This window comes from Metarhizium robertsii (assembly GCF_000187425.2).
Source record: "Metarhizium robertsii ARSEF 23 chromosome Unknown MAA_Scf_2, whole genome shotgun sequence".
Lineage (NCBI taxonomy): Eukaryota > Fungi > Ascomycota > Sordariomycetes > Hypocreales > Clavicipitaceae > Metarhizium > Metarhizium robertsii.
The window spans coordinates 3,845,406-3,872,366 of record NW_011942160.1 but is presented as its reverse complement, the minus strand read 5'-3'; the positions used below and the strand labels follow the sequence as shown (position 1 = coordinate 3,872,366).

At 50.6% G+C, this 26,961-nt stretch overlaps 8 protein-coding genes across 8 annotated transcripts; 5 read left to right on the top strand and 3 right to left on the bottom strand.

Moving 5' to 3' along the window:
• Window positions 1-888: 888 nt before the first annotated feature.
• MAA_05315 (glycoside hydrolase family 13) lies at window positions 889-3,432 on the bottom strand (the record flags this gene model as incomplete). The annotated part of the gene is made up of 8 exons (XM_007823313.2): window positions 889-906; window positions 973-1,603; window positions 1,659-1,994; window positions 2,061-2,752; window positions 2,817-2,929; window positions 2,991-3,090; window positions 3,167-3,291; window positions 3,354-3,432. 8 exons carry the CDS (start codon window positions 3,430-3,432, stop codon window positions 889-891), a joined length of 2,094 nt encoding a protein of 697 aa, XP_007821504.2.
• Window positions 3,433-4,693: 1,261 nt separating this feature from the next.
• Window positions 4,694-6,561, top strand: MAA_05316 (ATP-dependent Clp protease; the record flags this gene model as incomplete). Its single annotated transcript, XM_007823314.2, has 3 exons — window positions 4,694-5,150; window positions 5,239-5,419; window positions 5,472-6,561. 3 exons carry the CDS (start codon window positions 4,694-4,696, stop codon window positions 6,559-6,561), a joined length of 1,728 nt encoding a protein of 575 aa, XP_007821505.2.
• A 370-nt stretch (window positions 6,562-6,931) lies between these two features.
• MAA_05317 (cytochrome c oxidase polypeptide V) lies at window positions 6,932-7,823 on the bottom strand (the record flags this gene model as incomplete). The annotated part of the gene is made up of 3 exons (XM_007823315.1): window positions 6,932-7,018; window positions 7,096-7,289; window positions 7,595-7,823. 3 exons carry the CDS (start codon window positions 7,821-7,823, stop codon window positions 6,932-6,934), a joined length of 510 nt encoding a protein of 169 aa, XP_007821506.1.
• Window positions 7,824-8,942: 1,119 nt separating this feature from the next.
• On the top strand, window positions 8,943-11,258 carry MAA_05318 (Fungal transcriptional regulatory protein; the record flags this gene model as incomplete). The annotated part of the gene is made up of 3 exons (XM_007823316.2): window positions 8,943-9,374; window positions 9,478-10,163; window positions 10,232-11,258. 3 exons carry the CDS (start codon window positions 8,943-8,945, stop codon window positions 11,256-11,258), a joined length of 2,145 nt encoding a protein of 714 aa, XP_007821507.2.
• A 1,117-nt stretch (window positions 11,259-12,375) lies between these two features.
• MAA_05319 (Methyl methanesulfonate-sensitivity protein 22) lies at window positions 12,376-18,888 on the top strand (the record flags this gene model as incomplete). Its single annotated transcript, XM_007823317.1, has 1 exon — window positions 12,376-18,888. The coding sequence occupies one exon, from the start codon at window positions 12,376-12,378 to the stop codon at window positions 18,886-18,888; it is 6,513 nt and encodes a 2,170-aa protein (XP_007821508.1).
• A 392-nt stretch (window positions 18,889-19,280) lies between these two features.
• MAA_05320 (Origin recognition complex, subunit 5) lies at window positions 19,281-20,962 on the top strand (the record flags this gene model as incomplete). The annotated part of the gene is made up of 3 exons (XM_007823318.1): window positions 19,281-19,385; window positions 19,486-19,929; window positions 20,000-20,962. The coding sequence occupies 3 exons, from the start codon at window positions 19,281-19,283 to the stop codon at window positions 20,960-20,962; spliced, it is 1,512 nt and encodes a 503-aa protein (XP_007821509.1).
• A 683-nt stretch (window positions 20,963-21,645) lies between these two features.
• Window positions 21,646-23,257, bottom strand: MAA_05321 (triose-phosphate transporter; the record flags this gene model as incomplete). Its single annotated transcript, XM_007823319.1, has 2 exons — window positions 21,646-22,809; window positions 22,907-23,257. 2 exons carry the CDS (start codon window positions 23,255-23,257, stop codon window positions 21,646-21,648), a joined length of 1,515 nt encoding a protein of 504 aa, XP_007821510.1.
• A 1,422-nt stretch (window positions 23,258-24,679) lies between these two features.
• MAA_05322 (splicing factor 3b) lies at window positions 24,680-26,563 on the top strand (the record flags this gene model as incomplete). The annotated part of the gene is made up of 1 exon (XM_007823320.2): window positions 24,680-26,563. The coding sequence occupies one exon, from the start codon at window positions 24,680-24,682 to the stop codon at window positions 26,561-26,563; it is 1,884 nt and encodes a 627-aa protein (XP_007821511.2).
• Window positions 26,564-26,961: the final 398 nt, after the last annotated feature.

Genomic DNA, 26,961 nt, shown 5'->3' with positions numbered 1-26,961 from the left:
CCAGTTCTCCAAATGAGGGCAATTGCAAGGCGTCATCATTGAACTTGCATAGATAGATAATTTCAAGTTGAGAGCATGCCTACTATAGCCAAGTACATATACAACCTACCTAGGTATTTAAGTAGGCACATGGCCTGGTCACGGAGAACTCATGTCGCGTTAAGTCAATCGTAGACACTCCGTACCTGCACAGTGTAAACTGACCCTTGTCGCCCCGGTCAACCGAGAGGGGACCATCATTGTTGGTACCTGAGGCTCCTTACTCCCCTTTCTACTGCTGGCCAAACAGATTCAAGGGCGGCTCTGGGTCATGTCGCGGCTCCCCGCCATCCCTTTCGTCTACTAAGCCACGTCCATTCCAAGGATTTTCTGTTCCGGGCCCCGGCCCTGTGTTCATTCGGCTTGCTCCGTCCTCAACAGTCACACCAGCACTTCAATGCAGGCTGGCAATAGCAACACGAATAACCAGACTCTACAGCGAGGCCCCGTTTTTGTCACGCTCCTGCTCGCGGACGGAAACTTACAATAGAATGTTCAATGTACATTTAAGCGGTTATTATTTGAGCATTGGCATTGTCTGTTCATATGAAGCGAATGCATGAAAACTCCTGTTACTAGTAGCCAAACAGGTCTGATGCTGTGCTGCTGTTTTCATTGAGGCTGTTATGATTGTGTCAAGAATGCTTCTGTAGGCTTCATGAGGTCAGGCAATTTTCCCCAACCACTCACTGCTCCTTGCACTCGGGCAGCCGGTCAATATCGAGGCAATGTACTGGCCCTTCGCTGCTGTGCTTGCATTCCAGGTTGCCAGCTCGGCAGATATCCCATCACGATGTACGTACTGCGTAAGTACGGAGGAGACATCCGATACATCTGCTGCGCAACCGTTTATTCCAAGGCCAGCACCTGGTATAAAATGTTAATTCTAGTCCACAGAACAATACTTTACCAAAAGACGATGTGTAAGCTTACCATAGCTGTGCGACACGGAATGTACACTTGGGTCCAATTCTTCCGCCCATTCCATTCCATTGGGGTCGTAAAGAAGCGAGTGTTTTCATCCACCCGATTGAACCCGCCCGCCTCCTTGGAGTCGGTGTTGAGAACAATACGATATGTGCCAGAAACCTCAATACCGATGCGATAATCAGCGAAACTTTGGGAAGGGTGAAAGTTAAACACGAACACTAAGCCCGCCCGCTCGAAGACAATGACCTTGTCAACCTCATGCTTGAGTGAGATATACGCTTGGGGGGAATGAAGCCATCCATATTTAGCTTCACACTGGTTCATTGATCGATCAAAGTTGTTGAGATACTGATACCGTAGCAGGTGATCTTCTGTCAGGTTAAGCTGGCGACGCGCATACCAAAACGAATTGTTGTTCCCTTCCCTAGGGAAGTCAAGCCACTCGGGATGGCCAAACTCGTTACCTTCAAAATTCAAATACCCTTCGCCTCCCAAACTATGAGTGAGCAGCCGAATCATCTTGTGAAGCGACATGCCTCTCTCAATTACGGGTGTCAATGGTGACAGGACCGACATATTCGTGTACATTTCAGCGTCGCAGAGATGCATCATAAGTGTTTTGTCACCTACCAGCCTGTTTGAGTGTGAGTGAATGCACTTGACTAGACGCTAGCGGGGTATTAACATACGCTTGGTCGTGACTCTCACAGTAGGCAATGGTCTTCTCGCCATGGCGTCGATTAGCAAGAGTGAAGCAGATGTTTCCAATATCCCACTGCTCATCCTTCAGCTCTTTCAGAATCTTGATCCACATATCCGGGACTGCCATTGCAAGGCGATAATCGAACCCAACACCTCCCAGCGCAAGAGGCAAACAGAGCGCTGGCATTCCGGATACGTCTTCTGCTATTGTGATACACTCAGGAAACAAGGAGTGTAACATTTCGTTGGCAATCATCAGATATACCACAGCCTCTTCATCAACTTCGGAACCAAAATATTCATGATAACCGCCAGAAAAGCCCCTACATATTTATCAGTCAACGATTCGAGTCAGTCCTCCGGGTTTTGGGGGTTCGGAAATTGCTTACGCGCCAATGCCATGATGAACGTACAGCATACTTGTAACGCCATCAAACCTAAATCCGTCAAAACGATATTCCTCCATCCAAAAGTGCAAATTGCTGAGGAGAAACCGCAGAACTTCGTGGTGGCCATAGTTAAACAGTCGGCTGTCCCACTGATCATGACGCCCCTTGCCGCCGCCATGGAAGTATTGATGATCTGTACCATCAAATTCGTTTATGCCATCAAGAACATTTTTTGAGGCGTGACTATGCACGACATCCAATAGTACACTGATTCCCATGGCGTGTGCAGTATCAACGAGCTCTTTGAGATCTTCAGGCGGCCCATATCGACTGCTTGCCGCGAAAAAATTGTTAACTTGGTAACCAAACGATGCATAATATGCATGCTCCATGACCGCCATAAGTTGAATCGTATTGTAACCAAGACCTTTAATTCTGGGGAGCATATTCTGTGTGAATTCCTTGTAAGTCGCTACTCTTTGTTCAGGCGTGGAAATTCCGACATGGGCCTCGTATACTCGGACACTGCCAGGTTTAGAAGGCCTCTCATGTTTGAATTCATACTTGTCGGCTTTAGGGGGGTTCCAGAATCGCGCATCATATGCCGGAGACACAGTCAGATCTTGCGTCACGTATTTAATCCAAGCCGGCAGACGGTCCACCCTTCCCCCATTGGGTAGTTCCAAGGAAATCTAGTTTCACAGGTTTCCATGTTAGTCTGTTCTCTCATTTCTTTGGTTCAATAGCCTTGCGAACCTTGATTTTTGAATTATGTGGTATGGCTGGCTGGCCATCCTTGGGTGGCAACACAATTTCGAAAACTCCAAAGTCGTTCTTCTTCATCTCATGGGAATTGGCATCCCAGTTGTCTAAACCTCATTTGAGTATTATGGCGGATTAAGAAGAGTGATACAGCTGGTTTATACGCACTGAAATCTCCTACGAGTGATGCTGCTACAGCATTGGGTGCCCATTCTCGATATGTAATGGTGCCATCATCACTCGCATTTAGGCCAAACTTCTCGTAGCCCTAGATAATGCAAAATCAGGTTCTCTGCACTGCGACATGATGGTAAATGTATCAGAACAAATCCGATGTAGCTTACCCTCGAAAATTTCTCCAAGCCACCTTCAGTGGCTTTAATTCTGTTGATCCAATCCTGGGATTTGCCGTATCTGCGCTTCAGGGCTTCGCTAAATGGATCCAGCCCGGGGTCCAGCTTTACCACGCCTATCATTGTGGTTAGAGGATGACTGATGGATATGTACTTCGTGAGAATTGAGGCTACATACCAGTGCCATCCCGAGGTATATCGTCTGGAGTCAAACCAGCAGCGCCCGCTTCATTGAGCAGCCCTTGGATGTCTGTCATGGTATCAATTGACAATTGTCCAGAGGAATGTGTATTTGAGCTGTAACTATTCGTAGTACTGTCTGGATGATGAGAATGCGTGGTTCGTGGTAGGGATGGCGCTGCTCTACAAATTGTTGGGAGTGGCAAAACCAGGTGAGATGCGTCGACGTTGGCGCTGGGCTCGGGTCCAGGCTATGGGAGCACCTGAATGCGGCAATATCTCGACTTGGGCACGGAACGTCTAATTACTTGAGTCAAGAGGTCGGGATTCAGGAAGAGGGATAGGGAACATTTATCTCCACGAAGCTTGGTACAAGCTCAATTCAGGTTCAAACAGCTCTAGCAACTAAGCTAACATTGATTGAAGCTAGTGGCGAATGAGCACTAGAGCGGCTGCGGGGTGACAGTGACGTCGAAGTAACGCCGAGACTCTGCAAAGCATTTTGATGCACAGCAGGCCGGCGTCTGGTAAAATCGCGCCAGGCGGGTGAAAGTGATTGGGTCAAACGATTAGCCAGTTGACGCCTCATGCAATGCAGCGTTGGTTCGCGACCTTTACTGGCGCGAGGTCTTGTGCCGCCCATCCATGACGAGTATCAGGTCTGGTAACTGGGCCCCTGGGTACGCCAAGTCGACAGACCAGTTGACGCTTGAGATCGATCTGATGCGACGGCGTGTGAGGGAACCCGTTGACCTTTCAACCTCTGCTAGAGGTCAGCCGGTAGGCTAGCTAGCGGCGGGCACAGGACTCGAGTACCTATGTGCTAGAGGTATCAATTGATCCGTCCAAACTGCTCATGCGGTCGATGGCATGCACCCCGCCAGCCTCCACTGGTGGGTGGCAATCTACCACTACAGGGCCAGAATATCGCTTGCTAGTGGCCGATAACGGATACCCAGGGAGGTGCCTGCATGTGGCCCCAACTTGACGTGCTGCATCTGAGCGCTGCGTTCAATGTTCCATCATCATCAAGGTTATCAGACAAAGTCCATGTTGCAACATACATCCAGCTAGCAAAAGATAACGACATGGTTCGCCCTAACATAGAGGCCATCTCGAGAGGATATTCACGTTTTTGCATCTGAATCCGAACCACTTCGTCCCTTCTGCCGTCTCTGTAATGACATTCCCAGTTTCCGATAAACAATCCCCGCCAAATCGAGTATCAACCAGCATTCAGTTTGCTCCCGCATCATCGCAGCGGCCTCTTCGATCGGGCTTCCGCAGCTTGGCACGAGCTGGGCAAGTGTGATATGAATAGCCACTTCACCATCAGCCATGCCTGGACAGTCAAGAAAGTTGGTTTGCGTTGTGCAGGCCTGCATAAGCTCCGGTGGCAACATACGTTGGTCACCAAGGAGCACTCATGTGCGTTGTCTTTCAACCACAGCTCCCCATCAGACATCTCGACGGACGCCAGACTTCAACTCCGGGTTCACAGGCAGCTATGACCCCACGGCTGAGCTGGGCCGTGGCCCTATGTTCAATAAAGCCAACTTTGGAGTCCCCCAATTCTACCCTCGGGATCTGAAGAGACGAGTCGATGAGTACGTTGTAGGCCAAGAGAGAGCAAAGAGGACCATTTGCTCAACCCTCTTCAACCATTATCAGAAACTTCGAAGGCGTCATCAACACGAGCATGAGCAGAGAAACTTTCAGGAAAAGCTGATGCGTCAACGTTTTGCTCGCGACCGCGAGTTGCATCAAAAGAGAAGAGACATACATCCCGTAGAAGGTTTGCAAAATCAACCAGAGCACTTTTCCTTTATGCAAATGTACTATTGCTATCAGGAACCCCAAGATTAATAATACCTTTCTTGTAGATGAATTTCCTGGGCACAATGAGTCGGTCAGACAGTTGCACGACGCAACAGAGTTTGAGGAAGACCCTCTTGATCATTTATATGTCCCAGAAGACCCGTCAGCGCCGGAGCATGTCAAGATTGATAAAAGTAACTTGCTGTTGATTGGGCCAACAGGGGTTGGCAAGACTTACATCCTAGAGTAAGTCGACCGTCTCCTCTACCGACACTATATTGCAGCTAATATGTATCAGAACGTTGAGCAAACAAATTCATGTCCCCTTTTCGATATGTGACTGCAATTCCCTCACTCAGGCCGGCTACATTGGCCAGGATGTGGAAACTTGCATTGAGCGGCTACTCATTGAGGCCAACTACGATATTAAAGCTACGGAATACGGAATTGTGGTGCTAGATGAGTTCGACAAGCTTGCCAGGAGAGAATCCCCGACAGGGCGTGATGTTGGTGGAGAAGGTGTCCAACAAGCCTTGCTCAAGTTGGTCGAAGGGACCAAGATTACCATCAATGTGAAGGATAACCGATCATCACGATCAACCCCGCCAATCACCACAAACTATAGCTCTGGTGGATCGTCGTCGTCGGCACCGCAGGCCGTTCCCCCAGGGGGGAAAGTCGACCAGTACACAATCGACACCAGCAACATCTTATTCGTATTCTGCGGTGCGTTCGTCGGTCTGGATAAAGCCGTGTTGCAGCGTGTAGCCAAGCCGTCAATGGGCTTCGGTGGCGAGTTGAGAGGTCGGTCGACACTTTCTGGGAGCAAGCACATCCTTCCTTTGAGCGTATACGCTCATATTGCTCATCATGACGCGATGCCAGAAGCTTCATTTACGCCGCTAGATCTTGCAACACCTGCAGATCTGCAAAGCTTCGGGTTTATCCCAGAACTAATAGGCCGCCTACATAACATCTGTGCTCTAAGTCCCTTGTCCACCAGCGACCTGCTCCGTGTACTCACAGAGCCCCGGAACAGTCTTGTTGCGCAATACACGGCATTATTTGAGACGTACCCGTCGCGATTACGCTTCACTGAAAAGGCATTATACGCCATTGCAGAAAGGGCTGCAGCTATTGGAACTGGTGCCAGGGGTCTGAAGATGGAAATGGAACGTATTCTCGCTGAGCCGATGTTTGATGCCCCTATGCCGTATGTTCTTATAACAGAGGACTGTGTTAAGGGATCAGGTAAAGCAACATACTGGGGTAAGGACGGGAGGTTCGAAATAGACAGGCGGTTGGAAGAAGAGAGTATGAGTCGTCAAGACACAATACCTCAGGTGACCTTTGAGCGTATGAGGGAGGCCGGGCAGAGTGGGGGGTAAGATGAGGTTGAAGCAAGGTGGGCGGTGATATATATATCAGGTTTGCCTAATAATATGGCGAGATGCCGCTGGCATCCATGAGTCCTTGATCTTCTCCTTGCGTGAGGGGACATCGCGAACGGGCACATTCATGGTCACCGACGAATGTAGCATTTTCACGGCGAACAATGGAGAAATTTAATTTTTCGGAGTTCCGTCGTTGTAGTACAATATTTACAACCAATCAATCAGCTCATCTTCCGCCTTGCCGGCCTGACCTCCCAGCCACGCTCGCTCTAGAACCATTTTACATGTGGTGACGGTTCCCCCACAAGTTCACCTCCTACACTTCTATCACAAAAAAAATTTGCATGGTATTGGTAGAGAGAGTTTAGTTGCCCTTCGGAGGAGACTGGACCATGCCCTTGCCACTGTAGCCCTCGGATGTAATACCGGTAAGGGGATCGGCTTTTTGTTGCTGTAAAGCCCCGTAGATTAGCACTGGCTCTTTCGGGTTTCAAGGGCGAATATGCTGAATAATTCATATCAACTTACGATAAGGAGCTCATTGGAAGCCTCCTGATATTCCTTGGACATGGTATGGGGTTCAGGCTTGGCAAAAGATCGAATGGCAGCGAAGATGGCAAAGCTGGCAGCAAGACCGACGGCAACGCCCCAGGCAACGCGAGCATTGGTACCCGGGGGGTCAACAGCACGGGGGCCATGGGGACCAAAAGCGATCCAGTATGCTAGTGAAACAATATGTGTTAGCTCTTGTTCGGTCAATGGTGAGGCCATGCAGCTGTAGGGAATGCGCGTGTATCCCGGCAATCCCCGATTGACGCATCGAGCAAGGAACTCGTTCGGGCATGGCAAGGGGGGTATATTCTCCATTGAACAATCACGAAATTGAAGGCTTGCTGTCGCATGGCAGCGGAGTTGGGGAGTGAACGCTTGAGCTGTGGTGGTAGTGGTTGGAGTGGTGATCCTTGGCAGCTCGGCTATTCGGGAGGTATTTTCGTAGGAAAACGCTGAGCTATCGGGAGAAACATACCGGCCTTCTTCTCCTGCAGGGTCAACTCATTCCAGTTACCCTTCATGCGATCACGCAGAGCCATCCACAGATCAGCCTGCTCCTGGAGAGGCATGCCCTCCCATCTCTTCTCGATGTTCTTGAGTGTAGGGTTGGAAATCGCGTGGGTGGAAGAGGCTCGGGAGGCAGCGGCTGGGACACTGCGCACCAGGCCCTTGCGCAGCATATTCGATGCCGGTGTGCGCAGCATTTTGTACGGCTCAAGTCCGAAGTGGCGGGAGTTCAATTGGCGCGGTCGATTGCGCGGTAGATGGATTCCAAGATAGCGAGGTCAGGGAATTTCTGGGCTCTTAGGATCGGAATCAATCGTATGATGGATTTCATTCGACTCCTGCGAAGAAAGCTCAGGTCCCGTGATGACTAAGTATTTGTGCCGGTCACGTGTATATCGGCCAATCACTGGTGACGGATTTGTGGTCGCTGAGTTCCTTTTCCGGGTTGCTGGGACTGCGCAGCTTTGCTACTCACAAAGTCGCTCGAGGTTGCGTGAGAATCCTTCATGATCATCAAACAATCAGCTAAAATTTAAAATTTTGGTGTCTATTAAACTCCTATAGTTTAAGTACTGAAGTGTGTCTCTACTTGGTAGTTTTTTTTTTTTTGTGCCGAGTAGATGGGCTTACTTTTATCGGTTCCGGATTGTCGTGAATTCATCTCGACACACATTTAGTACCTGTTTTGGACCGAGAACCCTGACAGGAAATCGCCACAGAGGGCTGTATCATGCAACCGTAGGTTCAAGGTTGTCTACATGGCCAATTTTGGTGTGCACGAGGGTGTCTGCGCTTATCCTGCGGCAACTTCTCCAACATAGCAGAACTTCCTGGCAAGGCAAGCATGCTATAGGGTAGTCAGCGTCCGACTGGGAGACTTTGAGAAGACACTGATGGCAGCGGTACTGTAAATGAAAAGTTTGGTCTAGGCATGTTACACTGTTTCTGAAGCACAACAACGAGGTTGCTTCAGGCCATCGAGGGACTGGAATATGAGCAGCACCTTTAAGCAGTCAATCGCAGTGCAGTCATCATTACGGAGGAGATGTGCACTCCCTGGGGAAATATCGGCCCCACATCGGCGATGCTGAAGCGGCAGATAATTGGATAGCCGGGCTCGCAATGGAGTTATCGGCAACATGACCATGGACTTTCCGCGGCGCCATTCGCGCATTCCATGGGAATTGGCACAACTTCAAGCTCCCATCTCATCTCACTTACACCCGCCTCATTGCTCTTTTTCTCTCGCCCCTGGGAGACCCCATTTGAGCACTGAATTGCCAAGAGAAAGTGATAGAACAGTCTCAGAATCCCAGATGGGTCGTCAGCCGAGACAACGACCTATTTCATGCACTCTCTGCAGAGTGCGCAAGCTCCGTTGCAGTCGTGTGTTCCCATGCTCCAATTGCACATCCCGGGGCGTGGTCTGCCAGCACGAGGGCACACCTCAAGATGCCACTGTTGCAAGTCAATCCAAGAGTGATATGCTGCCAAAGGATATATCAGCTTCTGAATTGTTGTCGCGCCTCGAGAGGCTCGAAGCATTGGTAGCCTCCCAGGCCAAGACCCAGGCCCAGACTCAGACCTGGCCGCCCGGGACAGGAAGTCCCATATCCGCGGACACAAGAAAGGCTGGTTACCCAGAGTCCGGACCTCCGACAAGCCTGGCTGCTGTTCCGTCACGGCTTCAAAGGCTGACTGCCGATGCCCTCTGGTTGGAGAGGTCATGTTCCGGCCAGAAGTTACTGGTAAGCCTGTGCTCATTATCAATCAACCCAGACGTACCTCAGAGCAGCTGCACATTGCCCTCGTCTATTCTGTGCACATCGCCACTGACATTGCCATGTACAGGATTCCGTGGTTGCTGATCCCATAACCTTCCGTACATGCCCCATAAGACTCATTACAAAGCCGTCTGGATTCATATTTGAACCCGACGCAGCTCCTGGCGCATTCGGAGTCACGCAAGCGATACGATGCATCTGGCTGCCGCGTCGCGAGGAAGCACATATCCTGCTGCAAAAATACCTCAGTGATGTTAGCCATTTTCATCATATCATCCATGCTCCCTCCATGGAGGGCTTAATAGATGCCACTTATAACGGGCTGGAGCAAGGCGACAGGGTCGACATAGGCGCCATCTTGCTCCTGCTGAGCATTTGTACCACCACAACATATGCTTGGACCACGTTTGATGACTCAAGATGCCTCTTTGCCAATTATGTCGAAGCAAACTCACAGGCCACTTCATGGCTGAAGGCTTCTCTTGACGTTGCTGATCACGCACATCGCACTGCCCACCTCTCTGTTGAGTGCGTCCAAGGCATGATCATTATGTTTTATGTCCTGTGCAGCCTCGAAGGAGTCTCATCACGAGCTCGATCCCTGGTGGCGAAATCCATTGCCATGGGCCGTGAGCTAGCCCTGCACCGCATCGACTACTCCCCCAATGGCTCCTCCGGCGAGGTTGCGGGAGCGGACACGGTGAAGACCGAGATTAGTCGTCGCGTCTGGTGGTACCTGACGGCAACAGATTGGTAAGTTACTCATACCCAAGCCGCGCTTGACCGGTAAAAGACGCCCAGACCTGACAAATGATCTTCAGGATGCTTGCCCAGTTTTCTGTACCGCAGGAAGGAACGTATACAATACACCCAAATCACATGGCTGTTAGGAAGCCACGCAATGTGGATGACGAAGAGCTTATTAGTGGTCGTGAGGTCCCTGATCACGCGGCCGAGAAGCCAACTTGTGTCTCGTACTTCTTACAACGTATACGGCTGGCTGAGGTTTGCCACGGCCTTCTCGACAGGTCACCGTTTATTCTCCTCAGCCCAGAAACATTGGACTATCGGCAAGTAATGGAGGTCGATGCGAAGTTTAAACAATTCATATCCGAAATGCCGTCCTTCTTTTCGCTGGGCAACACAAGTCTAAAAGATCTTCCACTTGATGACCCAAGATGCTCACCAAATATCACCGTGCAGCGCTACACGCTGAATTTACTCCTACACCGGCAGCTCTGCAAGTTGCATCTACCATATCTCGCTCGAGGAGCGGTGGAGACACCATTTGCATACTCACAGGAGATGTGTATGAAATCGGCCAGGATTATCATTCAGGTAGAGCATCAGCTGAGGAAGGAAAACCTGGTGTACGTGTCGTTCCGGCAGAGGATGAATATGGTGCTTCGAAGCGTCTTCATTGCCACGATTGCCCTGGTCCTGAGTGCTTGTTTAGGAGGGGATGGAGACAATGGTACAGCCAGCGGAGAAGAAGTTGCGGATGCCTGGAGGATACTAGAGGAGGCAAGACACCAATCCCCGGTTGCGTCGAAGCTTCTCGAGCTGTCGGTACAAGTGCTGAAGAAGCACCGAGGAAATCACCCTGCACTAGAGGCAGTGAATAATCATGCTGCCGGAAAAGGCCGGCCACCAGGCGGGTCTCCTCCAATGACTCCTGATTCGGGCCATCGAGATGATGGGACGAATGGCATGTTACCACCACAGACGACCCCCGAATCAGAAACCGCGTACCTTGAGCAGCAGTGGCAGGCTCTGCAAGGGAGAATGGACCTGGACGCTATTGACTGGGACAGGCTTTTCTGGGGCCTGGATGCGCCTTTCATATAGTCGGCAGGCCTGTTGCATCTAGTCGGATGAAGTGGTTTGGGTTTCATACGTGCCCGATGTCCTGAACGCGCAAAGTTACAAAAATATCAGTCGGTACGGCGGGAGTGAATAATAAAGAAAGATTTACGAAGTTCATGATAATTACATGGCGGGAGAAGATTGCAGGCCCGACCTGGTGACTATTACGAAAACGACGCAACAGATGTGTCCGGTTTACCCGTTACTTCATATCCTTTGGTATTGTTTTAGCGTCTGACTGTAAGCCTGTTTCGTTTGTACTGCTTGTTTTTGTGTTCGATCCCGTGCTGCTACTTCGAATTAATGTCCATAGGATGCTGATGTAGTAATCGGCGACTGGTTGCATACTTTTGTGACGGCGACTTGCCATCTAAACCTTTTTCTTGGGCAAGGGCTGGCTGGAAAGTGTAATAGCCTGGCGAAACGATCAGAAACGACGAAATTGAATCTTGCAGGCTGTTTCGGCCAATATCCATCACAAGGTCCGGGCCTCACCTCCCATTACCCCAAAAAAGATGGCCAATCCCACTGGAAGAGCTCGTTGCAATCCGCTCATGTTGCGATGGCTGTCCTGGTAATAGTCCGACAGATTGCGTAGCGTTTCGCAATAGCCTGGGCTGAATGTTGAGGGGGCCAAAAAGGTTGAACTGCGGTATCGTCTGGCGAATAGCCTATGGCACTGAACTCGGAATAGCTTACATGTAGCTTGAAGAATCAACTTCGGTCAATTGCTTCAGCAATTATCGACCCACTCCTTCTCCATTGGGCTCACCTCTGGTCTGCCGGCCCCCACTAAATTGCCGCGTGAACATTGAATGGTTCAACGCGTCTCGCGATTGCTAAGCGCGTTGACTTGACCATCGGCTCCAGTTGGAGAAAATAGGAACATCAGACAGGATCATCTTCTCGACTTATGTAAAAGACCCTGCCAATCCAGTCCAGCGCATCAACACAAATAAAGTACCATGCAACAAATCATGCCTGCTTAGGGATATCATTTGTGGTGCGGGTGAATTTCTTATACCTTTCTTCTTGTCATGCTGCTGCTTTTGCCTTGCTCTGAATTCTCGTGCCGTTGAGACAATGATGAGTGGACGCCATGACCAACTGGAGAGAATTGGGTGAGATACCAGATTCAGAGGACGATGAGGGCTTCTATAGTCAGCCGTTGGCTTCGCGACCGGTTGCTACTACCACTGACGCCGCCGTACCCGTCTACGATCCAGATCCTGGCATTTGGGACTTTCCAGGCTCACCGAACAATAACAATAATGACAACGTCGTTACGAATCCGCGAACACCTGCCCTCTCGATTCCAGATGAAGAACAGGTGATTGACCTCGTAGCCTCATCGCCGTTGTCATCTGCGCTTAGTGAAGATGGGCTGCCTGGGGTTGAGGATCTTTTTCCTGGAGACGACACCCAACAACATGTGGGAAAACTAGAACAGGGAGACGCAAAACTATTGGGAGCTTCGCAAGCAGAGAGCCATTGCAGTTCTGCAGTGGCTCAAGATTTGCCGTTGTCCCCGGACCCCCCTCTTGATAATCATTCGTTCTCCCGCAAACCTGACGGACAGAGCCAAACAATTGGGACTGGTGGGATCTCTGAAGCTCAGCGAATAGCAGTTCGATACGAACGATCGTTACGTCCTCGAAAACCCATCCAAGAGCATCCGTATCTACTCGAAAATGCTCAGTATAGCAGTTTTTTGAAGTTGCACGGCGTAAAGCCTTTGCGAATGGCCATCGAGAATGAGCGAAGGAAACGGGATGCTCAACCGGGAGGATCACAAGAGGATGACTTTCAGGAGGACAGCCAGGAGTCCTGCAAACCAGACACTCTGGACGACTCGTCTACAGATGAAATCGGGCTTCCAGGAGACCTTGACGCTTTGCTTTTGCCATCGTCAACACCCCTACGGCAGTCACCGACAACCAGACATATCGGAATTAGCAGCCCAGTCAGCTCTCATGGAGACACAGACAACACGAGTGTTGTAGATGAAGACTTACCTGCTCTAGAGGAGCTGCTGACAAAGCCTCCGAAACTCGTCTTAACCAAGGCAAACAAACGAGATGCAACTCCACTCACATCGTCGATTCGCAAAAGGATGAGAAGAAATATTATACAGAGTGACCCAGTCGACGATGACTCTGTTCAAGCGGCATCGGATGTGCAATCTCCATTTATACAGTTCTCGCCATCTTTACGTGTCCCGCCACTTTTGGAGACCGGTTCCGATGGAATCCCGAACCCTCAAGTCTGTGATAGATCACCGACTCTGTCTGCAGCAAGCATATCTGGCAGAGCAATGGGCGCTACTAACCGCGCTACATATATTGCCTCAAGTGATGAAGACGATGGGATCACCCCTGCAAATAACAATCCTACGTCTCCCGGTTCTGATGGTTCTGATACTGAAAATGAGACAGTGACAACCATGAGCCGCCGCATACGAGGTGTTCTTCCTGCTTCATGGCTGCGGCTTGACCGGCAAGCCGGCCGGGAAAATGCAAAGAATTCTCTCAGTCGCAGGACTCGTCTCCTACGATCTCCTGAGATCGAACACAAGCGAGGGGTCGCACAATCGCGACATGCCACAAATGGAACAGCTGCTCTTCCAATATTTTATGATGCATCGGATGAGGAAGAGGTGCGAAGCACGTTAGATGTCAATGAGAATAAATGTGACAACCCAGCTCAATTGGAGATCGACCACCCCGAGGTGCCAATTCGGGAACGAGACACAAACCATGAGGACGATGGAGGTGCCTCAGCTATAGAGGACAACGGGGTCGATTTCATGCTCCCAGGACCGTCGCGGAAGCGTCAGCTTAAGCTGACCGATAGCTTGGACCAAGGTGCCAGGAAACGACCGAAAAGAAAAGATCAAATCACGAAGCAATCCTATGGAAGGCTGAGGCAAGTCGGGATCAAGGCACACTTGCATGAATCTCCAATGCCGCGTAGGCCAGATTCCTCACTGTTTGAACACTCTCAGAAGCAGGATTTACGGAAACGAAAAAGCTCCCGAAAGCCCGCCGGGAAACAGGCTAGGACGTCGCCGCCGAAGCTTAGCATTCTGGACACTATCCAACCGGATGCACCACAATTTTTGAAGATTGCTGCACGGACAGCACGGACTAGACAGCTTCAGGGTCGTTCAAGCCCATATAAGAAAACCATACAGCTTGCAACTCGACAAGATCAGCTTGATGTGGCTTCAGTATTGATTGATTGGCGCTCAGGCTCCATCAAACAACGAGATTCAGTCACTGCAGCAACAAAGTCACCTCAAAAGAAACGAGGCCGGGTTGTGCTGGCGGAAGCTTCCGGGAACCGGCATGGCAATAATATAACCAGAGCACAGTCCAGGCCTGGTGTATCAAAGAAGCTCGTCAAGCATGTGAGCAATGGAGGATCAATTAGATATCTTCCAGCACAGGCTCATCCTCAGCGACAACACCTGAAGAGTGCCCGGAAGATTGCTGCCGTAAAAAAGACGCTTTCCCCGAGTTCAATTCGTCCAGCACAATTGGAGAGGGACGAAATTGTTCAAATGACCAAATTTGAGTTCAACACTCGGAAGCGATTTCTGGATCGCCTGTATCAAAACGGCCATTCTGGAGTGAGAAAGCCAAGCAGCGAGCCGTCATCTTTACGAGGTAGTAGCCGAAATCTCGGGGTATCTATGCAAGATACAGCAAATAAACAACCAGACAAGGCTAAGCAAATATTGGGCGGATCGCGAAATCCCAAGAAGGCAGCTCCTCGGCGTATCGACATCGATGCGCCTCAGTATAGCCACGCAAAGGATCCAGTCCCTGAAGTGTATTCCGCAGAACCAAGTATAGCTGGCACAGAGCCTGCTCAAGCCAAGCTTGTCGGCTTGGGACCCTATGGTACACAGTACACTCATCATTTCGAAATATTCCCACTTCACCCTGATGTCTTCTTCCACGAATCTACTCTTATCGGAAGCGGCGAGCTACAGTCTTGCGCCACGGCTGTCTTCTCGATGCACACGTCGGAAGCACAACCTTGTATGTCCATATCGCTTAATGACCATTTGTTTAGATGGGGCGCTTGGAATGACCAAACTTCCTCAGAACTAGGCGTGGTGCTGGATTATATCGCAGAGGGTATCGAGGCCCAGCTGGCTGGAAAGCCTGCTCCGTCACCCAGTGAACTGACTCCTGTTCTGGCCGCGTCGTTTGTACTAGGCTATATCAAAGACTCTTTTGGGTTCTTCGAACACAGCCAAAAACTGTCATTCCTCTCCCGAGCTCGTGAATGTCTGAATAACCTCAATAATCGCACTAACTCAATCCTCAGAACTGCCCGCTTCAGCATTCAGAGCATTGGTCATGTTTTGCAGATCTATGATAGACTGATGCTTATGGCCTTCCTTATGCTGAGATTTTGCAACCAGGACCCATTGCTTATAACTGAGAAGTTTTCAGTTGAAACATGTCTTCAGAGTCTTGGTGAAACTGCGATCAGCATCCTCACTGAATTGGGCATTGGGAGCTTGCAGAAGTTCTACACGGAACTCCACAATAGGCACTTCAGAGAAAGTGGAATTCGAAACGACTATCCTGTCATACATTCTTGGGTGATGGTCATGAAAGTCATGGATCTGGCGCACATTCCGAGGGCGTCTTTTTGGGATGTGGCTCAACGCTGGATCGCCCCAAAGCAGGACTTGTCTACCAGTAACGCTCAAGACCACGAACGTATCTGGGAGAATGTGTTTACGCTTCTTCCCCTTATGGAATTTAGCAATACTGGCGTACTCGTTGCTGGCCAGCGACACTCGGTGTCGAGCGATGGCTGGACAATTCCGCAGAAGCTTCTTAGGCAAGTTTTCCAGCTGTACGAGCGCAACCCACGACAGGCTGCCAGCTTCAACTATTATTGTCGAGCACTCGTTGGACGATGCCACTACCTTGTTCAAGAATGGGGTTGGAAGAAGTGTGTCAGTATAATTGGCTTGATATTCGACTTTTTCGGCTCACAGCAATTGGCGCATCTTCGAAATGAAGAAGTATTCAAGTCTCCGCGGTTTCTTGAGAGTCTAGGTGGCCGACCGAACCTAGCTATCGAACCTGAAGACCGATGCTTCCATGTATTTCTAAAACTTGTTGCAGTTGCAATAAGAAAGCTCAGAGCTGCTGGCTCCATGAAGGACATCAGCAATCTTGTGACAAGAATTGTGCCGAATCACAACCGACAGCATCGCAAGGACGAAAATGTGCATGCACGCGACCTGGCAGCGCTGAGGAATCATCACGACTTGCTGTGTACATTATTTTGGGCTGCCCCTGCTGAATGTCGCCCGTCTCCAATTCTCATTCAGAACCTTGTAGACCCGGCAGATTCCCACAAAGAAGCATGTCTGATCAACCTACGTGCGTGGACTCAGCTTGCGCGGTTTGTCATTAGCTCAGGGGAAACTATGATATCATGGAGGCCTTTCCACACCTGGCGAAATTCGTTTTTTGAACAGGTACTCAAACAGTACAACTCAGTAGCGTCTGAAGTTGCACTACAGCTCTCAGCTCTTGGAAAAGAACTTAGCCATTCGATCACTGAAGAGATGATCCACACCACAGTTGCTGTCAACAAGGCTGCTTTGGTTGACGTTATATACGCATCGTTGACAGCATCATTGGATGTCATCCGACATGCTCCTGATTTTCCGACAGCGACTTTCCCTTGGAATATACCACAGTTACGAACCATATTTACCCAGTTTTCAGTCACTCTTCCTGACCTGGCGTGGAGGCTCCTCAGAGTGGCCCTGGCAACACTCGAAACAATGCTGTCAAAAATCGACGATTTCAAGGCGAATGAAGAGAGCCAACAGAGTGAGAGCCAAATTCCCAACGCCGACGTGGCAGACGATGCGCTCCAACATTTGGACCAGAATTTGTCCAAGACATTTTTCGGGATGGCGAGGCGTGTCCTTGCAACTCCTGTGAATGAGCAAGATTGCCACACTGTTAAACAAGCACAAGTGGAATGTACCGAGCAGATTGTCATCCTTGCTGCACGAATGAGCACGAGATTCATCAACGGCGGTCTGATGAGACTTGCTGGGGCTTTCAAAGGCAGCTATCAATTATTCTCTGAATCGCCGTTCACGTTGGATTTGCGTCAACGCGGATATGTGGTCTTGTTTATCTCAACTCTGCTACGATACGGTATTGATGATTTCGGCGACGCTGGCTTTAGTCTTTGTGACATTTGGGTTTCCTCTCTGGCCAAGCCTCGTGCGTCTTTGAAATATGAGATTGAACTAGGCAAAGAGCTTCGTCGCCGTGGAAATATGCTCGTGCCTGAGGCTGTGTTGGGCATTTCTATACAGCCCGATTACAATACCAACCGAGACCTATTGGAGTATGCAATTTCATCGATGCGTAAAGCTGTTCGGGATGCTGGGCCAACCCTTCGCGCTGCAATGACGGCGGAATATTCAGCGGCGCTTAAGGTGATGATGGATCAGATCAAAGAGGACCTCAAGAATGGGACGCATACGTCGAATGAGCATGATGGCTATGTTGTCTTCATTCAAGGCGTTATTTCTCTTGTCAAGACGTATGGGTCTGATATATGCGCGGTGGACAATTACTTTTGTCAAATAAGCAAAGAATACTCACCGTCTGCAGAAGATCCTCAGCTCAAAGTCGCGAACCTCAAGTCGTACGGCTTGCGGCTTCAGGACGGCGACGCTCGCATTGGCCAGTCGCTCTTCCACCTCCTCTTCAACAATGCAAAATTCTCGATTTTCAACGGCAAATTGACAGAGGAAGTTCACATGCTGGGTAAAGGCATGTCCAATACCGGCGTCAAGACCTTCATTGTGTCGAAAATGCTGCCCTCCATAATCCATGCCTCCTTTAAAGAGAACGATGCCTTTCCGTTGCTTGACATATACGTGGAGGCTTTGGCACTTTGCTTAAGTGGCAAGGCTATACCGCTGGAGCTCTCAGCTGATGATGCGCCCGCAATTTGTACGTTGCTGCAAGCTATGCTGAATGGAATAAACGGGCTGTTCAGTGGTGGACGGGGACGGTCCTTGAACGGGTCTCAGATTCATCTTGCGAACCAGGCGATTGGCCTTGGTAATTTGCTTTGGCCGTCCATTCACGTACTTTCAATGTCCAGCTCGCAACCGCCGCTGTGGACAAAGATGTGGAGTTTGTTGTGTGATTTTTGGGCGGTTGTTTCGAAGTGCCGCATTTGTCTGCAGAGTTCAAATGGGGAAGAATTGAGTAGTGAGGTGGCCCAGTTCGAAAGTCTTGTAATGGGCACAAGGGAAGCCCGAAACGAAGCAGACGAATTTGGTTCGGACGTGGTGAACTTTGCGGAAAACATCATCCAAGACGTAAGGAAGAACTGGAAAGTTACGGAAGACAAGATCGTGATACATATGCCGGGCCAGAAGAAAGGTGCAGCGTTGGCACCCTTGGTAGGATATACCAGATGGAAAACAGGAAGCCTCATTAACGAATTGAACGATGGGATACGGGAGTGGAGTTGGTGGTGGCGCAAGGCAAACGGTCTATCGTGTCTGGAGGAGCATTCGGGCAGCACTGTATTTTGAAAGTATTAGCATGGCATGGCGCAGAGGTCATTTGAGTATAGAAACGGGCCAAGGAGGTCACTGGGTGAAAAGATGTCTTGTTGAGCTACGTTTAATTGTGTGAATGCTGGTGTCTTCAACATGAAGTCCCAGCTCGTGGTTTGGCTCGATGTCCGTCTTGGACTTTGGTGGACACTGACGTCGTTGGTGCCCCATAGAACGCGGGTCCTACCGACGCGTCGTCCTTGCTTAATAGCTTCATCCAATCGAACCTCGCCCACCGGCTGCCTGCGAACGACCGTCCGTTGCAGGACATCATTGCTGCCCTGGCCGCTCTCACGTTTACAGTAATTATAGAATCCAAAGTCAATTTCTTTGTTCATAATCCTCCAAGACGGGTGAAACTCTGAAATATGGGCTCCCTGTTTAGGCTGCCCGAGGAAGTACTTCTGGCACCGCTGCTGGAGTCCTTCCCTGGCCGGGGGCATCAGATCCGATTGCTTGCGACGCTCCTTTATGTGAGTGCACGACATGAGAGACTTTGCTTGCTGCGCCTTCTCTGGATTAGGTTCCCTGTTGGACTCTTGAGCCAAAGACTAACTATTTTCGCTTCCTCAGCCTAGTGCCGCACCTTGTCGCAATCTTGTCCTCCATGGCACCGAAGCCACGGGTAAATCAAGCATCACGAGGCGACTGCTCGCGAATCTGGTTGACACGCAGCCTTGCACCGAAACACGCAGCGTGGGACTGAAGCATGCTGTCATAAACGCCGCACAGTGCATCACGGCCAGACACTTATTCGAGACTATCGTGGGCTCGGTTGCAGATGCTTTGAAATTGGATGGGGAATCAGGCGAGACGTCGTCCTCGACGTCCACCGCAGCACTTGAAAGACGGAGACGCTGCGAGACAATGGCACAGCTGTCAGCAACCATGAGCACAATGCTGGAAGGGCCGGCCAGAGATCCAGCATGGAGGTTTATCCTGGTGCTGGATGAGGTAGATAGGCAAAGGGATGCACCACTGACATTGATACCAGCCTTGGCTCGTCTGTCAGAGCTTGTAAGCATGCCCTAGGAAGCTCACAATTTCCATACATGCCATTTGATAGTACTGACATAACCCGCGCCAGATCCCCTGCCTCACCACCGTCTTCATCGTCACGGCGCCGCCTGCAGGCTTCCTCCGAACAACTGCCGCCGTGTACCTTCACTTCCCTCCGTACACAAAACCCGAGTTTGTTCGTATTCTTTCTCTCTGTCCGCCGCCTGCGATATCCGGCGCGACGCAACTCGAGACGACAGACCTTTGGACTCGTTTTTGTGCCGCTGTTCACGATGCGTTTGTACGCTCGGCTTCTCGCAGCCTGCCATCATTTCGCCATAGCTGTCAGGCTCTATGGCCGCGGTTTACCGCCCCCGTAGTTGCTGGAACCTACTCGCCAAAAGAATTCTCCAAACTGCTGGTGGCAGCACGTGTCCATTTTCAAGATGAATCCCTTTTGAACCCAGGCATCGTCTCAGTCCGCCCTGAACCGTCGTCGGCTACAATGACTACAACAGCAGTGCATCCCACCGCTTCTTCGAGATCTTTTGCGACCACCACCACCACTGCGGCCTCTTATCTGACCGCTTTGCTGCCCATTGCAGCACGTCTTATCCTCTTGGCCGCGTATCTCGCCTCACACAACCCTACACGACACGATTTGACCCTATTCTCAACCTATCACCATGGCCGTAAACGGCGTCGTGGCGGCGGCTTCTTTGCTAATCGTGGGACGCCCCGCACAAAGCACCGAAGAATTGCGCGCAAACTGCTCGGCGCACATGCATTTGTTCTAGAACGCATGATGGCAATATTCGAAGCGGTTCGAAGCGAGTGGTCTCCTGACGGGAGTTCTGTTGGAAGCACCGGCTTGGATGGTGACATTGGAATGGCTATTGCTACACTGGCTAGCCTCCGACTGTTGGTCAAAGTTGGCGCGGGGGATATGATGGATAGATCTGGAAAATGGAGAATAAACGTTGGTTGGGAATCTATCAGGGGCATTGGGAGAAGTATCGGCGTCGAGGTGGAGGAATGGCTCGTTGAATAGAAGCACGGGTTATCTATGCTTTATGGAGTGTATTCTTATTCGCCTATTCATATGAGACAAGCCTTGCACATGACCAGTTTAATTAAGGATGATGCTTATGAAAAGTGATAGAAATTTACAAGCCCATGTGGCCTTTTGTATTGGAACACGTCCACTGAAAAAAAGATGTGCACATGCGATCCCCAGAGGAAATAATTTATCCCATGTAGCCGGTACCCTGCCCATTTGCTATAAAATGAAGAGAAATAAATATCAAGACGTGCTACACATCATGCGTTTGTGGCCATGCAATCCATGCCAAACGGGTTACGCGCGAGTAGAACAACCAAAATAAGTCTCACGCGGCAAAATGGGAGCGAGCAAGCTTCGATCCTATACAAAATTTCCAACGCCAAAAGTCGCAGCATACTTTCTGATGCGTAAAGATCCGTTCTCGTCATACTTTAATAGCGCATACGCGTGACCGAAATCACCAGGTCCTAACTTCATCCAGCAAGAAGCCAAATATAGACCAAAGATGATTCCAAAGATGAGAATAGAATATAATTTTAATTTTCGCTTGTTTGAATATGACTAGGGTGAGGGCTTTGGTGACCCTCACCAATTTTGCGAAGCCATATTCATCTATGCACATTGTGCTCATAGGCAAGGCCCTGCCTAGCCTCTTCTGACGGAGAAAAGCATTACTCGATAGACCTTTTTGAGCTGTTTCCTCCGGAGAAGGAACTCAAATAGCCACGGTCATATGGCTGGGTTGTCACGCCATTCATCCCACTTGCTGGCCTGCTAGGCCGCTCTTCCAATGGGAGCAACGGGGAAGCGATCCGGGACTCAGTCATGAGGCGTGCTTTTCGGTCAGCCCTGTTACTCTCGCTGGTTCGATCGTAGAGATACAATCCCACAAAAGTCAAGGCAATACCCACTGCCTGGATGGGTGTTGTTGGACTTCGAAACCACAAAATGGCCATGACAATGACGAAGACCCGCTTAATCAAACTGGCCACAGAGTATGTGACGGGTGAAACCATGGAAAGCAATATAAAAGCCAGAATGTTCTGGGCAAAATGGAAGACGCCGTTGAAGATGAATTCAAGGGTCAGACGACCATGATCCATGGCATCTTTCTTGTTACTCAAGTCAAGTGAGCCGTCATGCAGGAAGTCCTTCAGTAAAGTAATGCCCTCGCTCCAGAACCAAATTGGCATCGTCACAACAAATGCCATGCCAGATGAATAGCATAGCAAGTTCAGCTTGTCCAACTTTTTGGATTGAACTCCAGGGCCTTCTGCCTCGGCCTTGGCAGCCTCGTTGAAAATCTTCTTGGAGACGATGTTTTGCGTAACGAAAATGAGGGTCGCTAAAAGCGCTTGAACAACGCCAAGCATTTGCCCTCCGTAGCTATGTTTTCCGGAACAGGCAAGCATGACCCCAGCCGTCAGGGGAATCAGGGACCAATACGTTGCCTGGGGGTATCGAATGTCGTAAAAGATTCTATAAGCCAGCACGGTGAACAAGGGAGACAGGCCTTTGATAGTGTGAACGAGGGAGACGGGAATTTTGGCGGTTGCGGTTGAACTCAAAAGGTGACCACCAATCTGGAACGCTGCGAGCGGCAGTGTGGCCATGAGTACGTCTCGAGAGGGCTGGCGGATGGGTTGTCGAAGAGCGGAGACCTTCTCGCGAAGGATTGGGAATAAGGTGGCGAGCCATGCGAGTAAGATGCAGAGGGAAGACACAAAGGCAAACTGGACCAGTGTCAAGGTCGCGGGTTTGTCGAAGGCATTGAGGATGGATTTGGACGAGGTGTTGGTTAAGGCGGAGGAGGTATACCACATGAGACAAAGAATCTGTCACAAATGGTCCAGGTTAGCAACTGTACGAAGAAGCTGTACACAAGATGCAGGCTCTCCATTGCAAAAAGATGATTGAGGTGGTGCAACGTACAACGAGCTTTGGAGACACGGGAGCCCGAAGAGCATCGGCAATCTCATGGGCATTCTGGCTCACGCTTCCTTTTCTGGTACGAATAGTTCGAAAGGCGTCGCTCAAGCTCTTTTGACGGCCGTGTCCTCGTTTTGAATCCTCGGACCAGGGCGAGAGATTCTGACCGTGGCCATTGACAGCTGCTTGTGTGTGACCATTCTCCTTCCGTGCGGCGGGGGTTGATCGACGATCTGAATGTGAAATGGCGCCATTAGGGAGGCCATAGCCAGAGGCAGGCTTCAGAGGGCTGGGAGAGCGAGATATGCCGTTGGGGAAACGAGGCGCATCTACATGGTCCGGGAACTTTTCCATGCTAGTAGATAGCTAGCTGCGAACCGTGGGCTCCAAAAGAAAAGGACCCAGGTGCAGGCCCCGAGATGCAGAATTTCCTCAGTGCCGTATCGCGAGTCCGAATATCGGGTCGGTCGCAGATTGGGTCGTGTTCAAGTCGGACCGGGGGAGGAGATGCGGCAATGGGACAAGACGGGATGCGATCATGCGAGGCGGATCGGAACTCTTGGCATGGAGATGTCGACGTAAGTTAAAGGTCCAACTGGATGTCTCCGACAGGCAAAGGGGACAGGGCACGCGTATTGCGGCTTCAGAATACCAACAGCCGGCGGGTTAAACGAATGACAGAAAGACCATGGACGGACACGAGGATGCCGGTAACAAATTATTGTAACAAGTCCATGGCGAGGGGGTTTTACGGGATTGACAGAAGCCAAAAGCGGCGACAGAGCGACGGGGAGCAAAGAGAGAAGGAGAAGGGGACAAAAACGAAAAGAGAGGCCAACAATTGGTTGGCTGATTGCGCCGGTGCCATCTGTCGACCATTGAGACATGAAACTAAAGCAGCCCTGAGGCTAGTGCTTGGGTACGGCGTACTTGGTGCGAGCATGACTGCACGTGGGTAGTAGACTAGTAGTACTACTAAGTAGGTAGTATTCTGTGGTAGACAAGACAATGGCTGGGGGCGGCTGGCAGAGCTGTCAACGACGGTGTCTGGTGGCACAGGGACGGATTGGCACTGGCGAATGCAGAAGACAGACTAGGCGCTTAGCACCTCCAGCAGTGAGCACCGTGCTAAAATTTAAACAATAGGAGGGACTGTAGCAGCGACCTGAGAGACGTCCGGTCGGTACACTAGCCTTAGGTTGACTCAATGCTCGAGCTGTCTGCGGCTCCCTGTGTGCCCAGTTTCAGCACGGCTCCAGTGGCGTGCTGCCACTTGGGGCGCCAATATCCGGCAATCTGCCGAGTCGATGCGTCTGCACGATAAGATTTATCTAGCTCTTCTTATGAATCATTAAACCTGACTCCCTTCTGCAGAGCGTGGCGTATATATACGTTCATCTCTCTGGCTGCACGACAACTAGTCGTCGCATTCACATACCTCTCCTGGGACTAGGCGCGCGCTTGACTTCTTTTTTTCTTGTCTTTTCGCGCTTTACTTTTGGCCGACATCCCTACGCTCCACGACGTCCACGACGTCCACAACCTCTTCAACCCCCGGTCGCCAGATCTCGAGTCGATTCCCAAGCTCCGTTACGCTTTCGGCTGACCTTGTCCTGACTGGTCGCTGTCCCTTTGCGGAATGGGAAGGGACCCGAAGCAGTACGTTATCGCTGTCACGGGTCTCTACGCCGTCTTTCAACTTCTGACCCGAACATCGAGTTCCTCCACCTTTTCTAACCAGCAAGGCGGCCTGTCGTCGCAAATTTCCACTTCATCATGGCGGCCGCAAAAATGACCAAGAACCAAATGCGGAGGGCCAAGAAGAAGGAGCAGAAGAAGGCTCAGAAACCCGAGGTGCGACAACACCGGCTGAAGCTGGTTGCTAATACAGGCCATGTCTCGAGAGTGAAACTGACATTTGCACAGTCTACAAGAGACTCCCCCCAAGAAAAAGTCGAAGAGAAACATCAAGCCAAAGATGTAGCCGACGACGCCAACCATGTCGATGCCAACACGGATGAAATTAACAACCATACCGCCGAACCTCCCGTCACCATAGATGCACCCGTCCTTGACGATTCTCTCGACGATTCTCTCGACGAGGATCCCGCTTTTGCCGTGTACAAAGATATATTTACCAAGTTTGGCGCCTCATTGGGGGAAGATGAGGTGGCCAAGGAGGCAAATGCGGGCAACCAAGGCACGGTTTTTCTTGGTGATGATGACGGTATTCCTGACGAAGAAGAAGAAGATGAGAAGCCCAAGCTATCAAAGAAGAAACGAAAGGAACTCAACAAGCTTTCAGTTGCTGAACTGAAGGCACTGGTTTCCATCCCAGAAGTTGTCGAGTGGCATGACGTGTCTTCGTCTGACCCTCGAGTCTTGGTTCAGATCAAGGCTCAGCGAAATGTGGTACCAGTCCCAACGCACTGGTCGCTCAAACGAGAATATCTATCATCCAAGAGGGGCATTGAAAAGCCACCCTTTCGACTACCTCAATTCATCTCTGACACTGGAATTACTGAGATGCGAGATGCTGTGCTCGAGAAACAAGCCGAGCAGACCTTGAAGCAGAAGCAGAGGGAACGAGTCGCGCCGAAAATGGGCAGGCTAGATATCGATTACCAAAAGCTCTACGATGCTTTCTTCCGCTTCCAAACAAAACCGGAGCTTACGCGGTTCGGCGAAGTATATTATGAGGGCAAGGAGGCAGAAGTCGACTACCAGCACTTTCGACCTGGTGACTTAACTGATGCTACCAAGGAAGCCCTGGGGATGCCGGCCGGGGCTCCCCCCCCTTGGTTGATTAACCAGCAACGCTTTGGGCCTCCCCCATCGTATCCGACGCTCAAGATTCCAGGCCTGAACGCCCCTCCACCTCCTGGCGGCTCATGGGGCTTCCACCCTGGCGGATGGGGTAAGCCTCCCGTCGATGAGACTAACCGACCATTGTATGGCGGTGATGTATTCGGCCTCGCCCAAAACGGAGCTCAACCACAAGCAACACAAGCTCAATTACAGACAGGCGAAGCCGTCGAACGGGCTCTTTGGGGTGAGCTGCAACCGCGGGAAGAGGAGTCGGAAGAGGAGGAATCCGAAGAAGAGTCCGAGCAGGAGGAGGATGCTGATGCTGGAGGTCTGGAGACTCCTAGTGGCTTGGAGACCCCCAGCGGTTATTCCACCAACTTGAATGAATACGGCTCTGGCGTGGAGACCTCCGTGGCAGGCGAAATGGACCTACGAAAAGAGCGCCGAGGCTACGATACCGAGGAATCATCTGCTCCTAGATCGGCATATACAGTCCTGCCAGAACGGCAGGTGCGAGCAGAAGGCTTCTTTGGCAGTGACCGCGTCTATGACGTCAAGGCCGGCCAGCGAGCTGGAATGCCGGTCCTTGGCTCAGAAGATGACTCTCGCAAGCGCAAGAAACCCGGCGATGTCGACGTTGCCCTCGACGTTGATTCTTTAAATCAGCATGACGGCATCAATAGGGATGCACTTAGGCAACAGTTTGAAGAGAGCCGTAGACAGGAAGGGATCGGAGCGAAGTGGGCTCATGATGATGACCTCACTGACCTTATTGCCGAAGAGAGCCGCAAACGACAACGCACAGAAAAGGAGCGCCAGGACAAGAAGAAGGAGAGCCGGTATAGGTTTTAATGAAGCCACCACTATGCCAAGCGTGACTGAGGTGCTTCAACAATTTTTTTTTATGAATGGAAAACTGAATGGGGGGCATTTGAAACCCCACGACATTGTAAGACACTGTGTATCCAAGGGAATAAAAGCACTCAACTTTGTATTGGTAGTGGGTGGTGGGAATGGTAAGTTGAGGACCGGGGTTTTTTTTAATTTACATATGTGGCGTTGCAGAGGTTCTTGGGCGTACTCTTTCAAGTTGTATAAGGGTCTTGCTAGGTTCATAGGGAGTGAACGTCGATTCTAATGTGGCCAACGTATATATGTTGATATATATTGAGAAAGCCACCTCTGTCCCTTGCCAAATCTCCCTCGCCCAGGTACTCTACTACACTCGAACGTGGCCATATTCCAATGCC